The following is a 19,186-nucleotide window of genomic DNA, read 5'->3' on the forward strand; positions in this document are numbered from 1 at the left end:
ACAGTGCCGGCACTGAGCCCCAGCAATAACCCTGGAGACAAAAAAAGAAAGAGAAGGCCTCAGTCTTGCCTGATGCTACCAAGTTCCAGATGCTACCATGATGCCAACCAGACTTTCCTGGACAGACAACCCCAACAATGTGTCCTGGAGCTCTGCTTCCTCAAAGTCCTGCCCCGCTAGGGAAAGAAAGAGACAGGATGGGAGTATGGATCGACCTGTCAACGCCCATGTTCAGCAGGGAAGCAATTACAGAAGCCAGACCTTCCACTTTCTGCACCCCATGGTGACCCTGTGTCCATACTCCCACAGGGTTAAAGAAAAAGAAAGCTATCAGGGGAGGGGATGGGATACGGAGCTCTGGTGGTAGGTATTGTACTCCACTTATCGTATGGTCCTGTCAGTATTTCCATTTTATAAATAAATTAAAAATAGAAAGAAAGAAAGAAAAAAGGAAAGTTGAAAATACAGGACTAAAACTTCTACTTCTTAATATCATTCTGCAAAGGGTATTAGGGGAGAGATTATTTTGTGCTTTAAAATCTTGTTGAGGGCACACATAACTGCACAAGGACTCCAGTCAAACCCCCAGTCTCCACCTGCAAGGGGGGAGACTTCATGAGCAGTGAACCAGTGTTGCAGATGTCCCTCTTTCTCCTTCTTTATCTCCCCTGTCCTTTTCTGTTTATTTATTTCTATCCAAATAAATACATAATATTAAGAGCAATGCTATAACTGTTTATTTTGTTCTGACCTGCTGCTAACAGTGTTGCCAACATCTACTTGATGAAACTCAAATTGCTCAGTTAAGTACTTTGTGTTTTATCTTTGCTTTAGGACACTGTCATTTATGATCGACTGGCAGAGTCTTCAAAATACAAAGAAATTACTCTAAAACATTTAGAGCAGTTTGCTACAGAAGGTAAGTGTAATATGGCAACAAATCAAAGTTAAATGTAAGTTATGTCTGACAGCATGACTGTTAATATTTTACCCAGAGGTCCATAAAGTAGGATAGTTCGTGACAACATTAATGTTGGCATACCTTAATGAGCTTCATTTTAATGACAAAACATGCATATTTTTTGTCCTGAGAGACATTCTTATTAAGCAGTGGGTTAAATAAACAGAACAATGAAAAAGAAGAAGCAACCTAAAATAACTACACAAAATAACATATAGTAGGAATTAGAGATCAGTGGAGAAAATAATAGTTATTTCATCAGTGGGGTGGGACAACTGATTACTTGTTTGTTCATTCCTTCTACATTAGGAGCTCAATATGCTATAACAGGGAGTTGAGAATTTGCACCCATGTGTTAATTACTTTAATGTAATCTGTGAGGCTGCATTTTTATAGCACCCTCCAACAGCAAAAGGATCATCTGACTTTTTAAAGACTCAGTTCATGGTTAGCAGTTCCTAGCTATGTGCTACTTAAGGTCTGCACACAGTTCTTTAGATATAAGTCTGTAGCACACATAATAGGCTACAGCGTAGTGTAAACATAGCTTTTTATATGCTCTGGGCAACCAAAAGTTCATGTGACTTGCTTTATTTTACTATTTACTTTATTTCAGTGGGAACCCAAAATATCTCTGAGGTGTGTCTGTATATGCTTTTCCCACACTATATGTTTTAAAGACATGCAAGTCTTTCTTACTATATTATCGGGTATAGAGCTCACAAGTTCTGGTTCACTATCTACAGTAGAAAAACTCTACTTTGTATCTGAAACAGTTCAATAAGAGAAGAAACCATGAAAGAAGTGACTATGATAACCTGAATAACTCAAGAAAGGAGCTTATAGAAATATGAAAATTATTGTTGAGTTTTAGTTTTAGCTCAAGTTTTTTTTATCAGACTCCTCCTGTCAGCCAGAGAGTCCCTGGTAAGCATGCTTAGTTGCTCTTTCCTACTAAAATATGCCCCCTCTGAGACAAGACAGTGCATAGCCTGGGGACATAGTCTGGATTAATTAAAGGGAAGTGACAATAGTTAAAACATTAGCGTAATTACTGTATGGAGTTGCACAGCCTTATCTTTAAACATGACAGGAATGGCCAAACCTCTGTCTAAATCTTCCTTCTAAGCCTTTCCTGCTGCAGCTGGAACTGTTGCCAATGGCACCAACCCTGTCCTTCGATCAAGTCCCTTTTCCTCTTAATCCAAGCAGCGAAAACATAAAAATGCTTAAAGAAAGCATGCAGCTTTGAAAAGCAAGGGGATAACTATCTCCCAGTTCTACAAAATACAGTAGCATCGAAAACACACTTGTCCATCGAGTATGTCCCAATGTCAAAATGGCTTAACAGGGACCGCCTGCTGAGTGTACGGCACAGGTTCTTCTCATCTCTTCTTTTCTAAAGGGATTTGGAGGCATCTTTCTCCTTTCTGGCTGTGATGTGAAAGACACTCTGGCCACTATAGAGATTTGAAATGCCTTGGCCTCCACCTCCACCCCATTCATCCTATTCCATGTCCAATCCAGTGTAAATTTCCAGCCAAGTTTCTAAAAGACAAAAAACAAGTCCTAATATGGCCCCAAAGGACAAGAGTCCTTCACACCCAAATGCCATTTTCTTCTTGCATCTAACATATTGTCATTCATTTATTGTATTATTATTATTATTATTACTACTACTACTATTTGCCTCCAGGGTTATTGCTGAGGCTCTATGCCAGCACTATAAATCCACTAGTCCTGGCACCTTTTTTTTTTACATCTTATTGAATTGGATAAAGAGACATTGAAGGAGGGGGTGTGTAGAGAGGGAGATAGAAAGATAGACACCTGCAGACGTGCTTCACCACTTGGGAAGCATCCCCACTGCAGGTGGGGAGATGGGGGCTTAGAACCCAGATCCTTGAACTTAGTACTGTGTGTGCTTAACCGAGTGTGCCACTGCCTGGCACTCTTGTCGTATTTTATTTGAGCTCACTAGTACCTAGCTTTCTGAGACTAAATGACCTTCAGTGAAGGAGCTTTCTTCTCTGTAGTCTGGTTAATCTTGGTTACAAATGCTTTTACCTCTTTCTTGTTCAAACCCATTTAATTTTTCTTGCTGCTGAAAACCTCACAGTGAACAGTAAAATTGATAGCACTATTGACAAAGCACTGGGAATAGGTCACTTCAAACATAATAAATTTTGAGGGTTTCCTCAGTGTGTTTGTTATAGGTATTCTGTTTATCATTGTTCTTTGATTGCACTTAAAACTACTTATAATACAAAATACAGTGGTGAAAAGCAGTGATAATTATAACCACATTTCCCCATAGACTCCACAGGGGTGCCTCCCAGTGTCTTATGAGGTCACTATTATAATCTAACTACTCTGCTCAGTACTGGAATTATAGATAGGAAGAACTCCATTTCTCTGTCCTCCAAGAACATTATGCTAAAATACTCTGAAAATGTGTTATTCACATGAGAGAATTTTTTGGAATTCTGCCTGTGAGCTCTGGGTGAGAGATAGCCTTCAGAGTTAAGTATCAAAAAGTAGATCCAAGATAAAAAGTTGAGAGGGTGGAATGGAAAAACTATGACCAGTATGTGCAGAGACACTGATAGGTAGGAAGTGACTGATTTTGGAGTTTCATCTTTACTCTGGGGAATAATTGGCATATTTCAAGCAAAGGAATAATTCCCTGAGATGATGAGGATCCCAGTCATGAGAGATGGATTAAAAGAACTAGAAAATAGAATTGGGCCGATACAAAAAGTAAAGGCCAAGGGGAGCATCCACAGATGCTTCACTCTAATATTTTGTTGTAGTTGGATTGGGCTTTGGCATAATGTTTGGATTCTATCCCTGTCTTCAAAATAAGACTGTGTTCAATAGAAGTGGAAGCATCAGGTCGCTAAGCTAAGAACTATCTTGTGTGGCATTGGGAACAGTTTTCTGTGCTACCTTTTTCAGGATTAAGGACTTTGTGCTTTGCTGTGGCTGAGATCTCAGAGAGTGAATTCCAGGAGTGGAGAGCAGTCTATGAACGTGCATCAACATCTGTGCAGAATCGGCTACTCAAGCTCGAGGAGAGTTATGAGTTAATTGAAAAGGTACGTGGAGGACTGTTGGCACCTACAGAAGTTTAGTTGCCAGAAAACTTGAGTTATTCCTCATGGGTCCAATAAAATAAAAAGTAAACCATTAAATACATCACTTACTGTTGAATCTCCTGTGGTCAAAGCATTGATGTTTTTTTGTCTGTTTGGTTTAATATTATTTATGTGTTAATGAGAAAGAGAAGCAGAGCATTGCTCTGGCAAATGTGATGCCAAGGAGAGAACACAGGACCTCATGCTTTAGAGTCTAGCATCCCATCCACGAAACCACATTATTGACTAGTCTCAATTGTTGGTTTAGCATCACGAGAGAGAGAGAGATATGACCCAGGGACTAAGCTCATGGTGGCAAAGCAATACAAATCTTTATTCATTCATGCGAACGCCCCGGTGTCAGGCGCTAGCACACCTGGTTAAGTTACGTGGTGCCAACCGCAGTGGCCAGCAGCAGCCTCTCGGTCTGCACGCCTGCCCTCCTTCAGCTCGGGACACCGAAGAGACAAGCCAGAAATGGAAGTGGCTTGACAATACCATACATGGTTAGGAGAGGGGTTGAGAAAGGGTCTGGGAATGGTATGAACCTCCCCAGCAACTGTTGCTAGGGGTTCAACTGGCAGGATTAGCACTACCCTGCCTGGAGTTAGGAAGGAGGCCTTTAGTCATTTGTAAGACAAAGCAGAAGATTGATCTGTAGATAATAAAAGGACAGGCCATAGTATGAGGGAGTTTAGGGTGGTTCATGAGTCAGGGAGAGGATAGATGTCCCCTCAAGTCAAGCCCTGCCAAGCTCAACCACATGCTCACAATTTTCCAACACTCAATATCAGTTAGATTTTCCTGGAAAGTCTCTGGAATTACTAGAAATTTTCAAGGTTTGTATCAAGCTTGGGCTGATGTAGCAATCTCTTTGCCCATGTACTCTATTGTTCAGCATCACAAAGGAGAAGTTAAAAGTTTGCCTTCCTACACACACAACATATTCTGCATGTAAACCTATAGTTAGTAAGTGTGTAAAACATGTGATGCATAATGGTTTTATAAATAAGAACCTTGCACAATTCCATAATAGCCAACTTGGTGAACTCATATATATAGTAGTGAATCCGTGCTATGCATCACTGTCATTGTTGATCCTCGTTACTTTCCTGCTGTCATAACTATAAATATCTTCATTTTACACATGAAGAAACCAACACTATCCTTAAGTAAGAATAACAAACATATAATACTGTAATATGCCAGGCACTGTTTGTAAGCACACGAATCTTTTAACTTACTTTCTCTTCACAGCATCTCTTTGAGGATAGCTACTATTAATGATCCAAGTTCCACAGATGAAGAAATCAAGGCACCTGAGAGGCTATTTTATTATTACTATATTATTATTGACTGAGACTATACAGCTCCTAAAAGGGTCCAAACTCCTACTCTTAACTGCTCAATTATCTTCATTCCAACACCTAACATTCTGTTAAATACCTAATTACATTGTTCCTCCAGCTGTACATTTGTTCAAGTTCATTTAGCTATATGATCTTACCCACAGGAAAGTAAAAACTGGTATTTTTCCTCCTTCTTTGCAAAATAAATTATGTAGTCCCTGTCTTTTTTTTTATTTATTTAAGAAAGGAGACATTAACAAAACCATAGAATAAGAGGGGTACAGTTCCACAATTCCCATAACTCGATCTCCATATCCCATCCCATCTCCGATAGCCTTCCCATTCTCTATCTCTCTGGGAGTATGGACCCAGGGTCGTTATGGGTTGCAGAGGGTGGAAGGTCTGGCTTCTGTAATTGCTTCCCCACTGAACATGGGTGTTGACTGGTCGATCCATACTCCCAGTCTGCCTCTCTCTTTCCCTAGTAGGGTGGGTCTCTGGGGAAGCAGAGCTCCAATACACATTGATGGGGTCGTCTGTCCAGGGAAGTCTGGTCAGCATCCTGCTGGCATCTGGAACCTGGTGGCTGAAAAGAGAGTTAATATACAAAGCCGAACAAACTGTTGAACAATCATGGACCTAAAGACTGGAATAGTGCAGATGAGGTGTTGGGGGTATTCCCTGCATGCTCTTGTGTACTTTTGCCTTCAGGTATATATTTTTCCCCTAGTTTATGAGCACATGTGAACCTATGCTTTATCTCAGGGGACCTGGACTATATCTAGGTTTGGGGACTTTATTGGGGAGTGGACCACCTAGAATGGAATTAGAGAATACTATGAAAGGAAAGGTCTCACCCGAGTGATGAAGCTCAAGGGTTGTCATTCCACACCTGAAGTCTCTGGACACAGTCTGAAGTGAAGCATGTTGTGGTGGCACTCATGTTGATTAGGTTGCTATCTGCGGATGCAATATTATTTGATTTGAATTGAGAGAAGCATGCAGGGAAGTGGGCCCCACCCTAAGGTTCCAGGACTGGGGGAAATATAGGCTCTATAGTGGAAATGTGAGGTACCTGTTGTCTTAGGGTTCAAGAAGACAATGGATAGTTATTGTTATCATCACATTATTTGGTGATAGGGTTAACTTTGGAAAGTCCCTTTGTTAGGGTTTGGGGTATAATACCCAGCATCTTGTATATAGCTGTGCTGCCGGTTGCTTCTGTTCTCCCTGTTCTAGGCATTTGAGAGAGTCCACATATCAAAGACTCAGCCTATGTATTAAAGACTCAGTCTGTGTTTTAAGAAGTTCTAGACATATGATCAATTTTTCACCTCTCATATTAATTAAATAGTGGTTTATATGTTTACACTTTAATAGAAATGTACATAAACACCATTCCCACCACCAAAAGACTGTGTTCCATCCCTACCCACCCTCACCACCCTCCACCCCACCCCCGTTGCACCAGGAAGCCCAATGGCCACCCTCCCCTTCACCACAGGGTTTTTACATTGGTGCCCTGCTCTCAATTTAATCAGATCCTGCTTTTAGTTTCCCTTTCTGTTCTTCTTTCTCAACTTCTGTTGATGAGTGGGGACATCCCATACTCATCTTTATCTTTCTGACTTAGCTGACTTAACATAATTCCTTCTAGCTCTGTCCAAGATGGGTCAGATAAGGTGGGCTCATTGTTCTTAATAGCTGCATTGTATTCCATTGTGTATATGTACCACAGCTTTCTCAGCTATTCATTTGCTGTTGGGCATCTGGGTTCCTTCCAGGTTTTAGCTATTATGAATTGTGCTGCTATGAACAGAGATATACACGTATCTTTTTGGTTGGGCATTATGGAATCCTTGGGGTATATCCCCAGGAGAGGAATTACTGGGTCATATGGAAGGTCTATGTCTAGCCTTGTGAGAGGTCTCCAGACTGCTCTCCAGATAGGCTGGACCAATTTAAATTCCCACCAGCAGTGCAAAAGGGTTCCTCTGTCCCCACAGCCTCTCCAGCATTTGTTGCTGCTGTCCTTTTTGATGTATGCCATTGTCACAGGAGTGAGGTGGTATCTCAGTGTTGTCTTTATTTGCATTTCTCTGACAATCAGCGACCTGGAGCAGTTTTTCATATGTTTGTTAGCCTTTTGGATCTCCTCTGAAGTGAATGTCTTGTTCATATCCTCTGCCCATTTTTGGATGGGGTCATTTGCTTTTTTGGTGCTAAGTTTGCTGAGTTCTTTGTATATTTTGGTCATTAGTCTCTTGTCTGATGTATGGCATGTGAAGATCTTCTCCCATTCTGTGAGGGGTCTCTTTGTTTGTGTGATAGTTTCTTTGGATGTGCAGAAGCTTTTCAATTTGATGTAGTCCCATTGGTTTGTTTCTGCTTTAGTCTTCCTTGCAATTGGGTTTGTTTCATCAAAGATGTCCTTGAGGTTTAGGTGGGAAAGTGTTCCACCAATGTTTTCCTCTAAGTATTTGATAGTTTCCGGTCTGACATCCAGATCTTTGATCCATTTGGAGTTGATTTTTGTTTCTTGTGCGATAAGGTGGTTCAATTTCATTCTTCTGCATGTTACAACCCAGTTTTCCCAGCACCATTTATTGAAGAGAGCCTCCTTCTTCCATTTAATGCTTTGGGCCCCCTTGTCAAAGATTAGATGTCCATAGGTGTGGGGGGTTAGGTCTGGGCTTTCATTTCTGTTCCACTGGTCTGTGTGCCTATTTTTCTTCCAGTACCAGGCTGTTTGGATGATGATGGCCTTATAATATAGTTTGAGATCTGGGAGTGTGATGCCTCTGTTTCTGTTTCTTTTCCTCAAGATGGTTTTGGCAGTTCTAGGTGATTTCTGGTTCCAGATAAATGATTGTAGTTTTTGTTCTATTTTCTTAAAGAAGCTTGGTGGAACTTTGATGAGTATCTCATTAAATTTGTATATGGCTCTGGGGAGAATATTCATTTTAATGATATTTATTCTTCCAATCCATGAGCATGGGATATCTTTCCATTTCTTGGTATCAGTTTCTATTTCCTTGAAGAGTTACTCATAGTTTTCAGTATACAAGTCTTTCATGTAGTTCCTGTCTTTAACTACAGGTTAAATTAAAAAAAGAAAACTGAGCCATGGCACAACACACTAACATGGCATTTATTGTCTACAAATACAATTAGTGGTGAATTTTTATTGTCTTTCTATACTTTTAAGAATTTTCTAAAAATTTTACTGTTCATAGTTGTTTTTTTTAACCAGCTCTGTTTATACACAGCTTGAATATAACATATCCTTCCTTCCCCCAGCACCAGTGAGTTAGAATGGAATATGTAATAAGTGACAATAAACATTTTGAAAATGGGAGATGATACATTAAAGGAGCTCAGAAATTGCAAGTATGAGCTGCTGAGTTCAATCACATATGCCAGATGGCAGCTCTGACCTTTCTCTTTCCCTCCCTCTTTCCCTCTCGCAATCTACCTATCTCTTATGAAATGAATAAAATGTCTTTTTTTAAAACTTGAAAATGGGGCCTAACGTTAAATTTTGCTTCTGCTTGAGGCATATTGTAGAAAATTCTAGAGCTGAATGGTCAATCAACCTGCCATTTTACTCTTAAGTATCCTAGATTTACAGATTGGATTTTATAGATAGAACAATTGTGTGTGTGCTTATTTAACCTTTGCCCAGCAGATGGCGATCATGAGTCATACAGAAATTTAAATTTCGTGGTGAGACCCATTATATGCACTGTATTATTTTTAGTTGACAAATACAGAAGCCTCCTTTAAGACGACCTCTTACCTAAACTTGTAAAATAAGTGTTAAAAAAGACTATAAGAAGAGTCAATAGCTAATTCCTTCTCCATTCATCATAAGCCATGCACTCACTCTTGGATTTAAAAAAAAAAAAAAAAAAGTAAGACCCAGAAAGATAAAGAGATTGGGTCCTGTGCTTACCCGGCTTCTTCCAAGTTGGAAATGGTTTTCAGTATCCATCCTTAGTTCTGAAACCATACCTGATATGGGTATTCACTTAATTAGCTTTTGTTAGGTGGTTAATTGATGCTAGATAAGGACCGCTTGACCATGTCCTCTGAGCAGATTCTTTAAGGAAAACTTTTCTCTTCTTTCAGTACTTATCTATTTATTTATCTTTTTTTTTTTAACTTGATAGGACAGAGAGAAATTGACTGGGAAAGGGGGACGTAGAGACAGAAAGAAAGCCATCTGCAGCACTGCTTCACCACTTGAGAAGCTTCTCTCCTGCAGGTGGAGACTAGGAACTTGAACCCAGATCTTTGCACATGGTAACACATGCATTAAACTGGGTGCACCACTGCCCGGCCCAAAAGGACATTTTTCAAGAAGTGGTAGCTTTGAAAATGAGCTTCAAAAAAATATTTGTCCAGTTAAAGGATATTAGAAGTTGTTTTAGAGAAAAGGAATAGATACAAAGACAAAAAAATTTTGCAACTTCAGAGCTGTATATATTACCAAAAAATTTTACTATACCTCTCCCTGATAATTTGGGGACTATAGAGTTTTTTTACTTGTTTTTTTTTTTTTTGTTTTTAATTTTTTAATTGTCTTTGTTTATTGGATAGGGACCCTCAGAATCAAGAGAGAAGGGGAAGATGAAGAGGGAGAAAGATACAGAAACACCCATAACACTGCTTCACCACTCACAAAGCTTGTCCATTCAGGTGGGGACTAGGGGATCAAACCTAGGTCCTTTTGAATTGTAACATGTGCACTCAACCATGTGCGCCACCACCTGGCCCCGACAATAGAGTTTTTAATATTCTAAAGCCAGAATGCTATTACTTCTTCCCTACACTTGAGCTTCCAGTACTGGTTAAAATCAGCAGGGTTTGTGTTCAGGAGGAGTTGTGGGTGACTGCTGCTCTGTTGGAGATGCAGGATTCAATGTATCGGAGCACAGACTCTGCTAGTGTGGTGTCCTGATTTTAAATTAAGCTGTTATAGTCAGAATTCATCCAGTCTGGCATCTTCTTTAGCTACTTTAAATAAGACATATGGATTATTCAGTCTATTTTAAATGTGATTAAAATCTACTATTTGTGTAAACCATAATATTGCAATTAGTACAAGATAGTGAATTCTTGTTTGTAAATCATTCTATTAGGGAAAATACTACATGACAGTTGTCATAATTACACTGTTTATCTTCTTGTAATAGGTGAATTTTAAAACACCACAGTGAATCTTATTAAACTATGAGAGTAGTTCTCTCTCCCTCTCCCCTCTCACTCTGTCTCTCCTCACTCTTGCTGGGGTTTTAATTGTTTACAATGCAGTTGTTGATACATAAGTAGAATCTCTTCCTGTGAAAGTTCTCTGCAGATCACAACTTAGATCCTTCTCCATCATCACGTAGCAGGACTCTCTTCACTCCTTTTGTCCCCATTTTTCCCCAGAGTCCTTTGCTTTTGTGCAATACACCTCACCCAGTCCAACTTTCACTTTGTTTTCTCTTTCTGTACTTATTCTTGTTCTACCTAAAAATGACATCATTCAGTACTTGTCTTTCTCCTTTTGACTTACTTCTCTTTCTTAAGAGCAGGATTCTTCTTCCAAATAAAGTATTGCCTGAGCATGGTAACCACAAGTAGAGTTGCTGAGTGTATCCTAGAGGGAGTGAGAAGAGACCTCCATTTGCCTCTCTCCACAGCCTTCACCTGGGCCTCAGCCTGGCTCCAGAGATTCTAGGCCTCCAGAGATTCTAGGCCTCCATGGAGCACAGTTTGACAAGCTATGAGAGGCCATTCCATTCGTGTGCCTCACAGAACTACTGCAAACATTTCCCCTCACTTGTCAGCAGATCAGATTGTTACCTTGGTCCTGCACACGATGTCCTTGAAACAAACCGGAATTCACGATGCAAAATGCCACTGCCATTCCTGTCATTTAAAGAAATCCATGATTGAAAATACTAGTGAATCAGTGCCAACAGATAAGAATACTCTTAAAGTGTTTTAAAGTAGGTTAAAAATGTTATAATATGAGTAATGTTGTACTTTTAAACCCTATTCTCTTTTTTCAGTATATGTTCAAGTAAGTAATTCTTGTTTAGAAGATTAGCTAAAGCCTTAATTCTTTGGGGCTTATAAGTTCTTTCTTTTTTTTTTTTAAACATTTTATTGTATTTTTGCATTGGGTTGTTACTTCTTACATAAACTGAATAAATGTTCAGATAGGTCAATAGTATAATGACAAATACTTGTGAGGGCCAGTCTGTGACTTTTCTACCCCAGCCTCTGTGAGCACTAGAATGTACTCAGCCACTCACCCCAGGGCACACCAGCTATTATTTTCCTTATTGACAGTCCTTGTTAGAGGAGAGGATTTGAACTCCTACCTAAAAAATAGGAGTTATCCTCTCAGCTATCAACTGGGCTCCAATACCTTTTCAGATGGTAAACATTTTCAGAGTTTAAAGGGGAAAAAAAAATACTCTGAGCTGTTTCAGGATGTTAACTGAGAACATTTTTATACTGTTAGGTCAAGAGGTGAAATTTTTCACTAGTAATCCCTCCTTGCTGATGAAGGCACTAGAAGGTTCATATATTGGATTATGGCAGATACTCATAGGTTCCATGACCCAGTTAGAGGAGAATTGTAGCATCCCTTTGGATTTTGTGGGCAGTAACACTTCTCTGTCTCTCTTCGTAACCACCTGAGAGAATTTACAGTTGCCTCATTGCTTTAGAGGACACATTTGACCTGTTTTATCTTCGTTAGCCTCATTCCTTTAAAAGATAATTAATGTATTTGGACTTGCCACTGTTCATTATGAAATACTGTTGGTCTATACTTCCTAAATCAGATAATTATAAAAATTAAGAGTTTCTTTATTTACATTTGGCTATGGGAAATTGCAAATAAGTTAACAGAATAATTAAGAAGCATTATGCTTCATTAGCAGTGGTTTTTCTTTAATTTCTCATTTTTTTGGTCTGCCACTTTATATTCTAATTAATATCAGTTCTAATGTTATGAAGGAAGATTATCTTGAGCATTATAGAAAAAAAGTGAAGGTAATATCAATCATTATTTGGGCAATGATTGAAGTGGAATTTCCTTTATGGTATAACTATTTTCTGTCTGTTAATTTTTGATAGTCTATAGGTCTGAGAAGATGGGGTTTTTTTATTTCTTTACTGGGGAGTTAATGTTTTACATTCGACAGTAAATATAATAGTTTGTACATGCATAACATTTCCCAGTAGAAGATCATTTTTTAAGCTATAGAGCAATTCAGAAAGCTTTACTTTTGGCCTTTCCCTTTAAGTATTTCAGCCGTATCCAGTCCTCTGTGTTCTTTTTTTTTTTTTAAATATTGTTTTTATTTTATTTATTTATTCCCTTTTGTTGCCCTTGTTGTTTTATTGTTGTAGTTATTATTGTTGTTGGATAGCACAGAGAGAAATGGAGAGAGGAGGGGAAGACAGAGAGGAGGAGAGAAAGACAGACACCTGCAGACCTGCTTCACCGCCTGTGAAGGAACTCCCCTGCAGGTGGGGAGCTGGGGTTCAAACCGGGATCCTTTTTGGCATCTTGCTCTCCTTTGAGTCAGATGGCATTGTTTTACACATCAGATAATTTAGGAGTAACGTATGATCGTCTCAATAGATTGAAATTTCATGAGAGCCCGGGCCATTTTTTTTTTATGCTCTTCATCACAGTTTCTGCAGTGCCCATCAGCCCAGCTTGTGTTAATCACTGAATAAATATTTGATGAATGTATGAATGATTATATTAAACAATTTATCCAGGAGCTAAATTTATGTAGTTAGTACTTTCTTAAAGATAGCTTTGCCCTGTTATTAGTAGACATATACTTTCTGTACATCCATATTGTTAATATCAAATGTGTTGCCACTAAAAATTAACTTAGGGCTATGTTAACAGAGGAGCTAAGTAAGACTTTTAAAGAGTGGATTCTTTAGAGATTTAGACTCAAGTCATTAAAAAAAAAAAAAAAACTTCCATCTAATCTATGAGTGTGAGAATTACATAACTGGAAATATTCAGCTGCAACTGTCTGAGCTTTTGTTGGCTATGTCAGGACTCTGGGGTCTAGTAGTAGGAAAGATTAGAAAAGTCCCTGTTTGCATGTTAGTAATGCTGGGTAGACAGCAAGTTTACAAATTTAACTAAGCTTTTTAGGCAGGTAATGTACTCAGGTAATGTACTAAAATAGGAAACTTGTGTAATGACCTTCTTTATGTAAGTTCTCTTACTACTCCCCCAAAACATGTTTGATATTTCTGGGATATTTTTTTTCAGACTGCCCTGATGTGTTCTAATGTAGAACAACTGTTATACTATCAATGTGACTACAGACACAACAGTTTAGTACCCATTGCAACATGTGGCAGTGAGTGGATAAGAGGATTCCTAGAGAAATATGAAATTAAATGGGAAACCGGACTTGTCTTGGACGTTTTTCTGACTGCCAAACTCATAGTAACTTCTATATGAGAATGGAAGGCTTTTTCAGATAAACCTACCACTTCTATTCTTAGTACCTACAAATATCACTTTTCATTTGTATTTTTAAAAAAGTAAAATGTACTAGATGATAATGTATATGGTATACTGGTGACTTCGTGGTCTGAAATTCCAGTAGTTTCCTGTTTTATTATTTGCTCAAGAACATTCAGTTTGTCAGCCCACCTACTCAAAAGACCTTTCCCTTTAAGTATTTCAGCCGTATCCAGTCCTCTGGATCAGTCCTTTTTTTTTTAAATATTGTTTTTATTTATTTATTTATTCCCTTTTGTTGCCCTTGTTGTTTTATTGTTGTAGTTATTATTGTTGTTGGATAGCACAGAGAGAAATGGAGAGAGGAGGGGAAGACAGAGAGGAGGAGAGAAAGACAGACACCTGCAGACCTGCTTCACCGCCTGTGAAGGGGATCCCCTGCAGGTGGGGAGCTGGGGTTCAAACCGGGATCCTTATGCCGGTCCTTGTGCTTTGCGCCACCTGCGCTTAACCCACTGCGCTACAGCCCGACTCCCGTCCTCTGTGTTCTTTACTTTGATTATGTAGTTCTAGGTGCTCTGAAGTATAGCCCATAAGATGAGTAATTGGGAAGAACAAGAAAAATAATTATCTTCCTGTTAGTATTTTTGTCTTTTATGTAATTTCAATATTTTTATGTTGTACATAAATTATTAACAGGACAAATATGTTTATAAAAATATAGGTAAAAGGTCAACGTTTTCTCTATGCATACTACTACAAGAAAAATGGCTGAGATGACTGATCTTAATTTCAGCCTCAGAACAGCCTTACTAAATCAGTAATACTAACCAGATCTTGCTGATGTAGAAATTCTTAGGTAAGTTTCCCGCTGAAGGACATATATCCAGTGGTTAGCAGAGCAGGAATTCACATCCCCGTTCTGTATTAGTTCCAAATCCCCTAGTAGTAATTGGTATGTTATTCTACCAGTTTAGCTTAAAAGAAAGCAAGAATGTGTGTAAAATGTTGGAGTCTTCAAAATGAAGTGTAACGAGGCGTGTAGTTACATAACCACTCGTTCAGCACTTGGGGCTGGGAGGTATTGGCATGTTCAGAACACATCTTTAGTAAAGGAGGCATTCCCGGCACAGTCTGTATAATATATCCCATACAGTTTTCCTTTGAAATGTAAGGGATCAATGTGTGTTTTACGATTTTTCCCTCAGCTAATCTTTCCAATCTTATTGAAAATACATTAAGATTTCTTTAGCTCTCTAATCACATGCTTTTCCTTTCTCTTAGATTTCTTAGTCCAGAAACTTCATGGTAGACTTTCCACACTGGGTATTGCTGTCTTCTCATTCAGATAAGATGGATGTGTTGTTTTTGCTGGCTACACCCAATCGCCTCACAAATTCTGATTCTTTTCAGCTGGGTGTGTGAATTCTGACCTTATTTGGAAAGGCCTTGGCTATGTGAAAGTTCAAATGTGATTTCTGTACTTCAGAAAGCACCAAATTAAAACATATTTCTTGAACTTGAAAAAAAAAAAGTTGGTTGTATGATTTCTCCTTAAACTGGCTGATGAGACATTCTAATGAAGGAATATTCTTGGGGCACTGTAGCCCAGTTCCACCCAGGTTCACTTTTTTGAAACTAATTTATAAAATAAAAAAATATCGTCAAGACTATAGGATAAGATGGATAGAATTCCACACAATTCCCACTACCAGAACTCTGAATCCAATCCCCTCCCTTAAAAGCTTTCCCATTCTTTATCCCAGTGGGAGCATGGACCCAGGACCATTATGGGATGCAGAAGGTAGAAGGTCTGGTTTCTGTAATTGCTTCTCTGCTGGACATGGACATTGGCAGGTTGATCCATACTCCTAGCCTGTTTCTGTCTTTCCCTAGTGGGGTAGGACTCCAGAGAGATGGGGTTCCAGGGTCCATTGGTGAAGTCATCTGCCTGGGGATATCAGATTGGCATCGAGGTAGCATCTGCAACTTGGTGGCTGAAAAAGCATTAAGATATAAAGAAGAACAACTTGTTAAATAATCAGGAACCTAAAGGCGAGAATACAGCAGGTGAGATTTTGGGTCTCCATTTTGGAAAAAGCTAGTAGGTCTATTTTAATAGTCCAAGTGCCCAATAACTACTAATTTTTGCCTGAGCCTGACAGCTAACATGCAGGTGGACCAAAGGTATTGTATGGGGAGAAGGTGTCAGAGTTGGAAATAGGACTAGACAGCTAGGTCAGGGAAGAAAGTAGCTTCAAAATATGGGAAAAGTATTTTTTTTCCAAATAAAACCCCACTTTTGTGTGCTGAGAGATGACATGAAGAAAAAGCACAAGAGCAGATGGTGCCTGATGGAATATAGAACAGAAGGGAGCCCAGTTCTGAGAGTGAGCCCTATAGCATGAGGCACAGCCATATTCCAGAATTAACAATAGTTAAAGCTAAAGAGGGCAATGATTGCATTGCTTCTTCTTCACTGGTCTGGGCGCCTCTATTCTTCCTTATGCATCTCCAGCTGGCCACCAGTGAGTTTCCTGAAACGTAAATCTGATCTTCTCTCTTGTTGTAAGTCTCTTTCCCAGGTGCCCTTTACCTTCGCAGGTTCCTCAACCCAGATTCCCATTCCTGGCCGCTGTACAGTCTACTCTCTTAACATATTGTTCAAAAACAGATCCTTTTTTCCTCCACATTTGCAAGTTTTCAGTACATTGCTTTACACAGACCTCATAGCTAGTGACTGAATTTGATCCTTCTTTTTTTCATTCAGCTCACCAACATTATACAAAAGATTGATTTCACTTGGGATTGTTATTGTTTGTTTGCCTGCTTTTTTTTTTTTTTTTTCCCCAGAGCACTGCTCAGATCTGGTTTATGGTGGTGCTGGGGATTGAACCTGGGACCTTTGGTGTCGCAGGCATCAAAGTCTTTTGTGTAACTACTACTCTCCCCAGCTAAAGGTCAATTTCAGAAGCAGATTTGAGATCACCAACTTCATCCACAGAGCAACCAAGGTATATCAACCTTAGCTACCACCACACCTTGTGTCATTATTTCCACATTGACTTGACTGTCAACTTCTCAAGCGCAATATGCTTTTGCATACCTCTATTTGCACATATCATTTCTTCTGTTTGGAATTCCCTCCTTATTTCTCTTTTGACTGCTTACCTAACTTCTAATTTTTCATTTAGGACTTAAGGTCAACTGTCAACTTGTGCTGAATAGTTTTTTTGTTTGTTTGTTTTATCAGCTGGATTAAGGAGATACCTCTTTTTGGTACTTATCCAGAAAACTTTATTGGTTAATTTTATTTACTTATTTATTGGAGAGAGATATAGAAAAGAAAAAAAGAAGAGGAATGTGGAGATGGAGAGGGAGAGAAAAAGAGAGACTTGCAACACTGCTTCACTGCTTGTGAAGCTTCACCCATGGAGATGGGGACTTTGCACATTGTAACATGTGTGTCCATGTGCACTACCACCCAGCCCTGGTGTTTAATTTTAAGACTGTATATACTATATAGTGACATGTGAGAATAATCCTATGTTGCTGAGACATTGTAATTTGGACTACAAGAAAGAGTGAAAACACTGGGTTCAAATGATCTAAGACCAGCCTAAGAAAGAAGGGTAAGAACTGAACAAAGAATATATAGCACACAAGTCACACTGGGGCCAGCTTTGTGCAGAGTAGAGCTGCTCACACTTATGTTGCATCAGGGATATGAAAATGCCTCAGGAGCCAAAACCATTTACTGCCTTTTTCTGTACATAATGTTTTATTTGAACACACACAAATACCATTGATGCATTAATTTCTTTGGCAGTTTTCATGTTCCAGAGATAGAATTGAGTAATTGCAGCAGAGAATGGTTAGCCCACAAGCCCTGAAATATTTACTGTCTATTACAGAAATTATGTGTCAACCTCATTCTAGAAAAGCACTTCTCCTGGTTGGGTCTTCAAGACAGTAGCATTGTCACCATGGCTAATTTTCGACCTCACTATGGAGGACCTAGGTATCTCGGTGTAGGAAAGCCTTCAGGGGACTTAGTTTCCTGGCCCTATGGTTCTTGATTTGGGACTTGATGATATCCAGGAAGCCACCGGCTTGGATTTCATCAAGAAGAAACTAGTAAAGGCCAAGAGAACACAATCAGAAGACAAGATACCACAGGGACCAAAGAGTTTATAATGATGCATTCAGAAACATAAAAATCCAGAAAGGAAAAAAAAAAACTTACTTTATGGCTTACCATCATGCCCAGAATTGCCTGCACAAAGTATATGAATGAATTAACATAGAGTGAAATTTTTATTGGAAAATAAACCAGTCCTTAAATTTGACTTTGAGGACTGACTGCATTTGGAAATAAGATAATAAGGCTACCTGCAAAAGTGACTCAAAACTGGACCTGAAACCCATTCATAGAAGCTAGGTGTTCATGAAGATTGAACAACAGAGACAAGTTTAAGAGCCTAATGGTTTGCATAAGGTTCAAACTTTCACTTGATCTCAATTCTACTTCCACTTTTTCTCTCCTTTTGAATATGTGTTAATTCTTAGGATCTTAATCTTATCATCATATACCTCTATTTGACCTTTGATAACTTACTCAACCTTCAAAATGAAATGTAAAGTGAGTTAATAAATGCAAATAAATGTAAAGTGAGTTAATAAATTGCACTTAGCAATATCTGTTACATTTTCTGTGCTAAAAAAGTATCTTCCTTGGCACTATCTTGTTTTATATAGTATGGATCACCAAATGTTATTGCTATGTATCCACATTTACTCCCAAAAGTTTCCTTACTAAATATTATTTTTTTGTCTTTAAGGGAATGTCTGCCAAATGGCCAATGTTGAAATCTGAAGCCTACATTGATATAAATTTGATTATTAGAATTTGTTTATTCATTTATTTATTTTACCAGAGCACTGTTCAGCTCTGGCTTATGGTAGTGTGGAGGATTGAACCTCGGAATTTGGAGCCTCAGGCATGAGTGTCTCTATGCATAACCATTACGCTATATACCCTCTGCCCTACACTTTTCTCATTTAGGAACATATCACAAACTTAAAAGCATGATATAATCTAATAACTGATAAAATATAAACTAGCATCAAAATAAGTCAATTTGAGGTTCTTTTATTTAGAAAAATATACCTGTACACAGTTTACTGCCAGTTTTAAAATACTCTGTATGAAGCTTTTGATCTTTAGTAGAAG

The 19,186-nt window shown here is 38.7% G+C and overlaps 1 protein-coding gene across 4 annotated transcripts in view; it reads left to right on the forward strand.

The window, feature by feature from the left end:
* ATP8A1 (ATPase phospholipid transporting 8A1) overlaps positions 1-19,186 on the forward strand; it is a 274,370-nt gene that overhangs the window by 138,945 nt on the left and 116,239 nt on the right. For all 4 annotated transcript variants that reach the window (XM_016193274.2, XM_007534775.3, XM_007534776.3 and 1 more), the window contains 2 exons: positions 835-919; positions 3,920-4,059. In XM_016193274.2, the coding sequence (XP_016048760.1) occupies positions 835-919; positions 3,920-4,059 (225 nt within the window). The remainder of the gene's footprint in view (positions 1-834; positions 920-3,919; positions 4,060-19,186) is intronic.

This window comes from Erinaceus europaeus, chromosome 3 (genome assembly GCF_950295315.1).
Source record: "Erinaceus europaeus chromosome 3, mEriEur2.1, whole genome shotgun sequence".
Taxonomy (NCBI): domain Eukaryota; kingdom Metazoa; phylum Chordata; class Mammalia; order Eulipotyphla; family Erinaceidae; genus Erinaceus; species Erinaceus europaeus.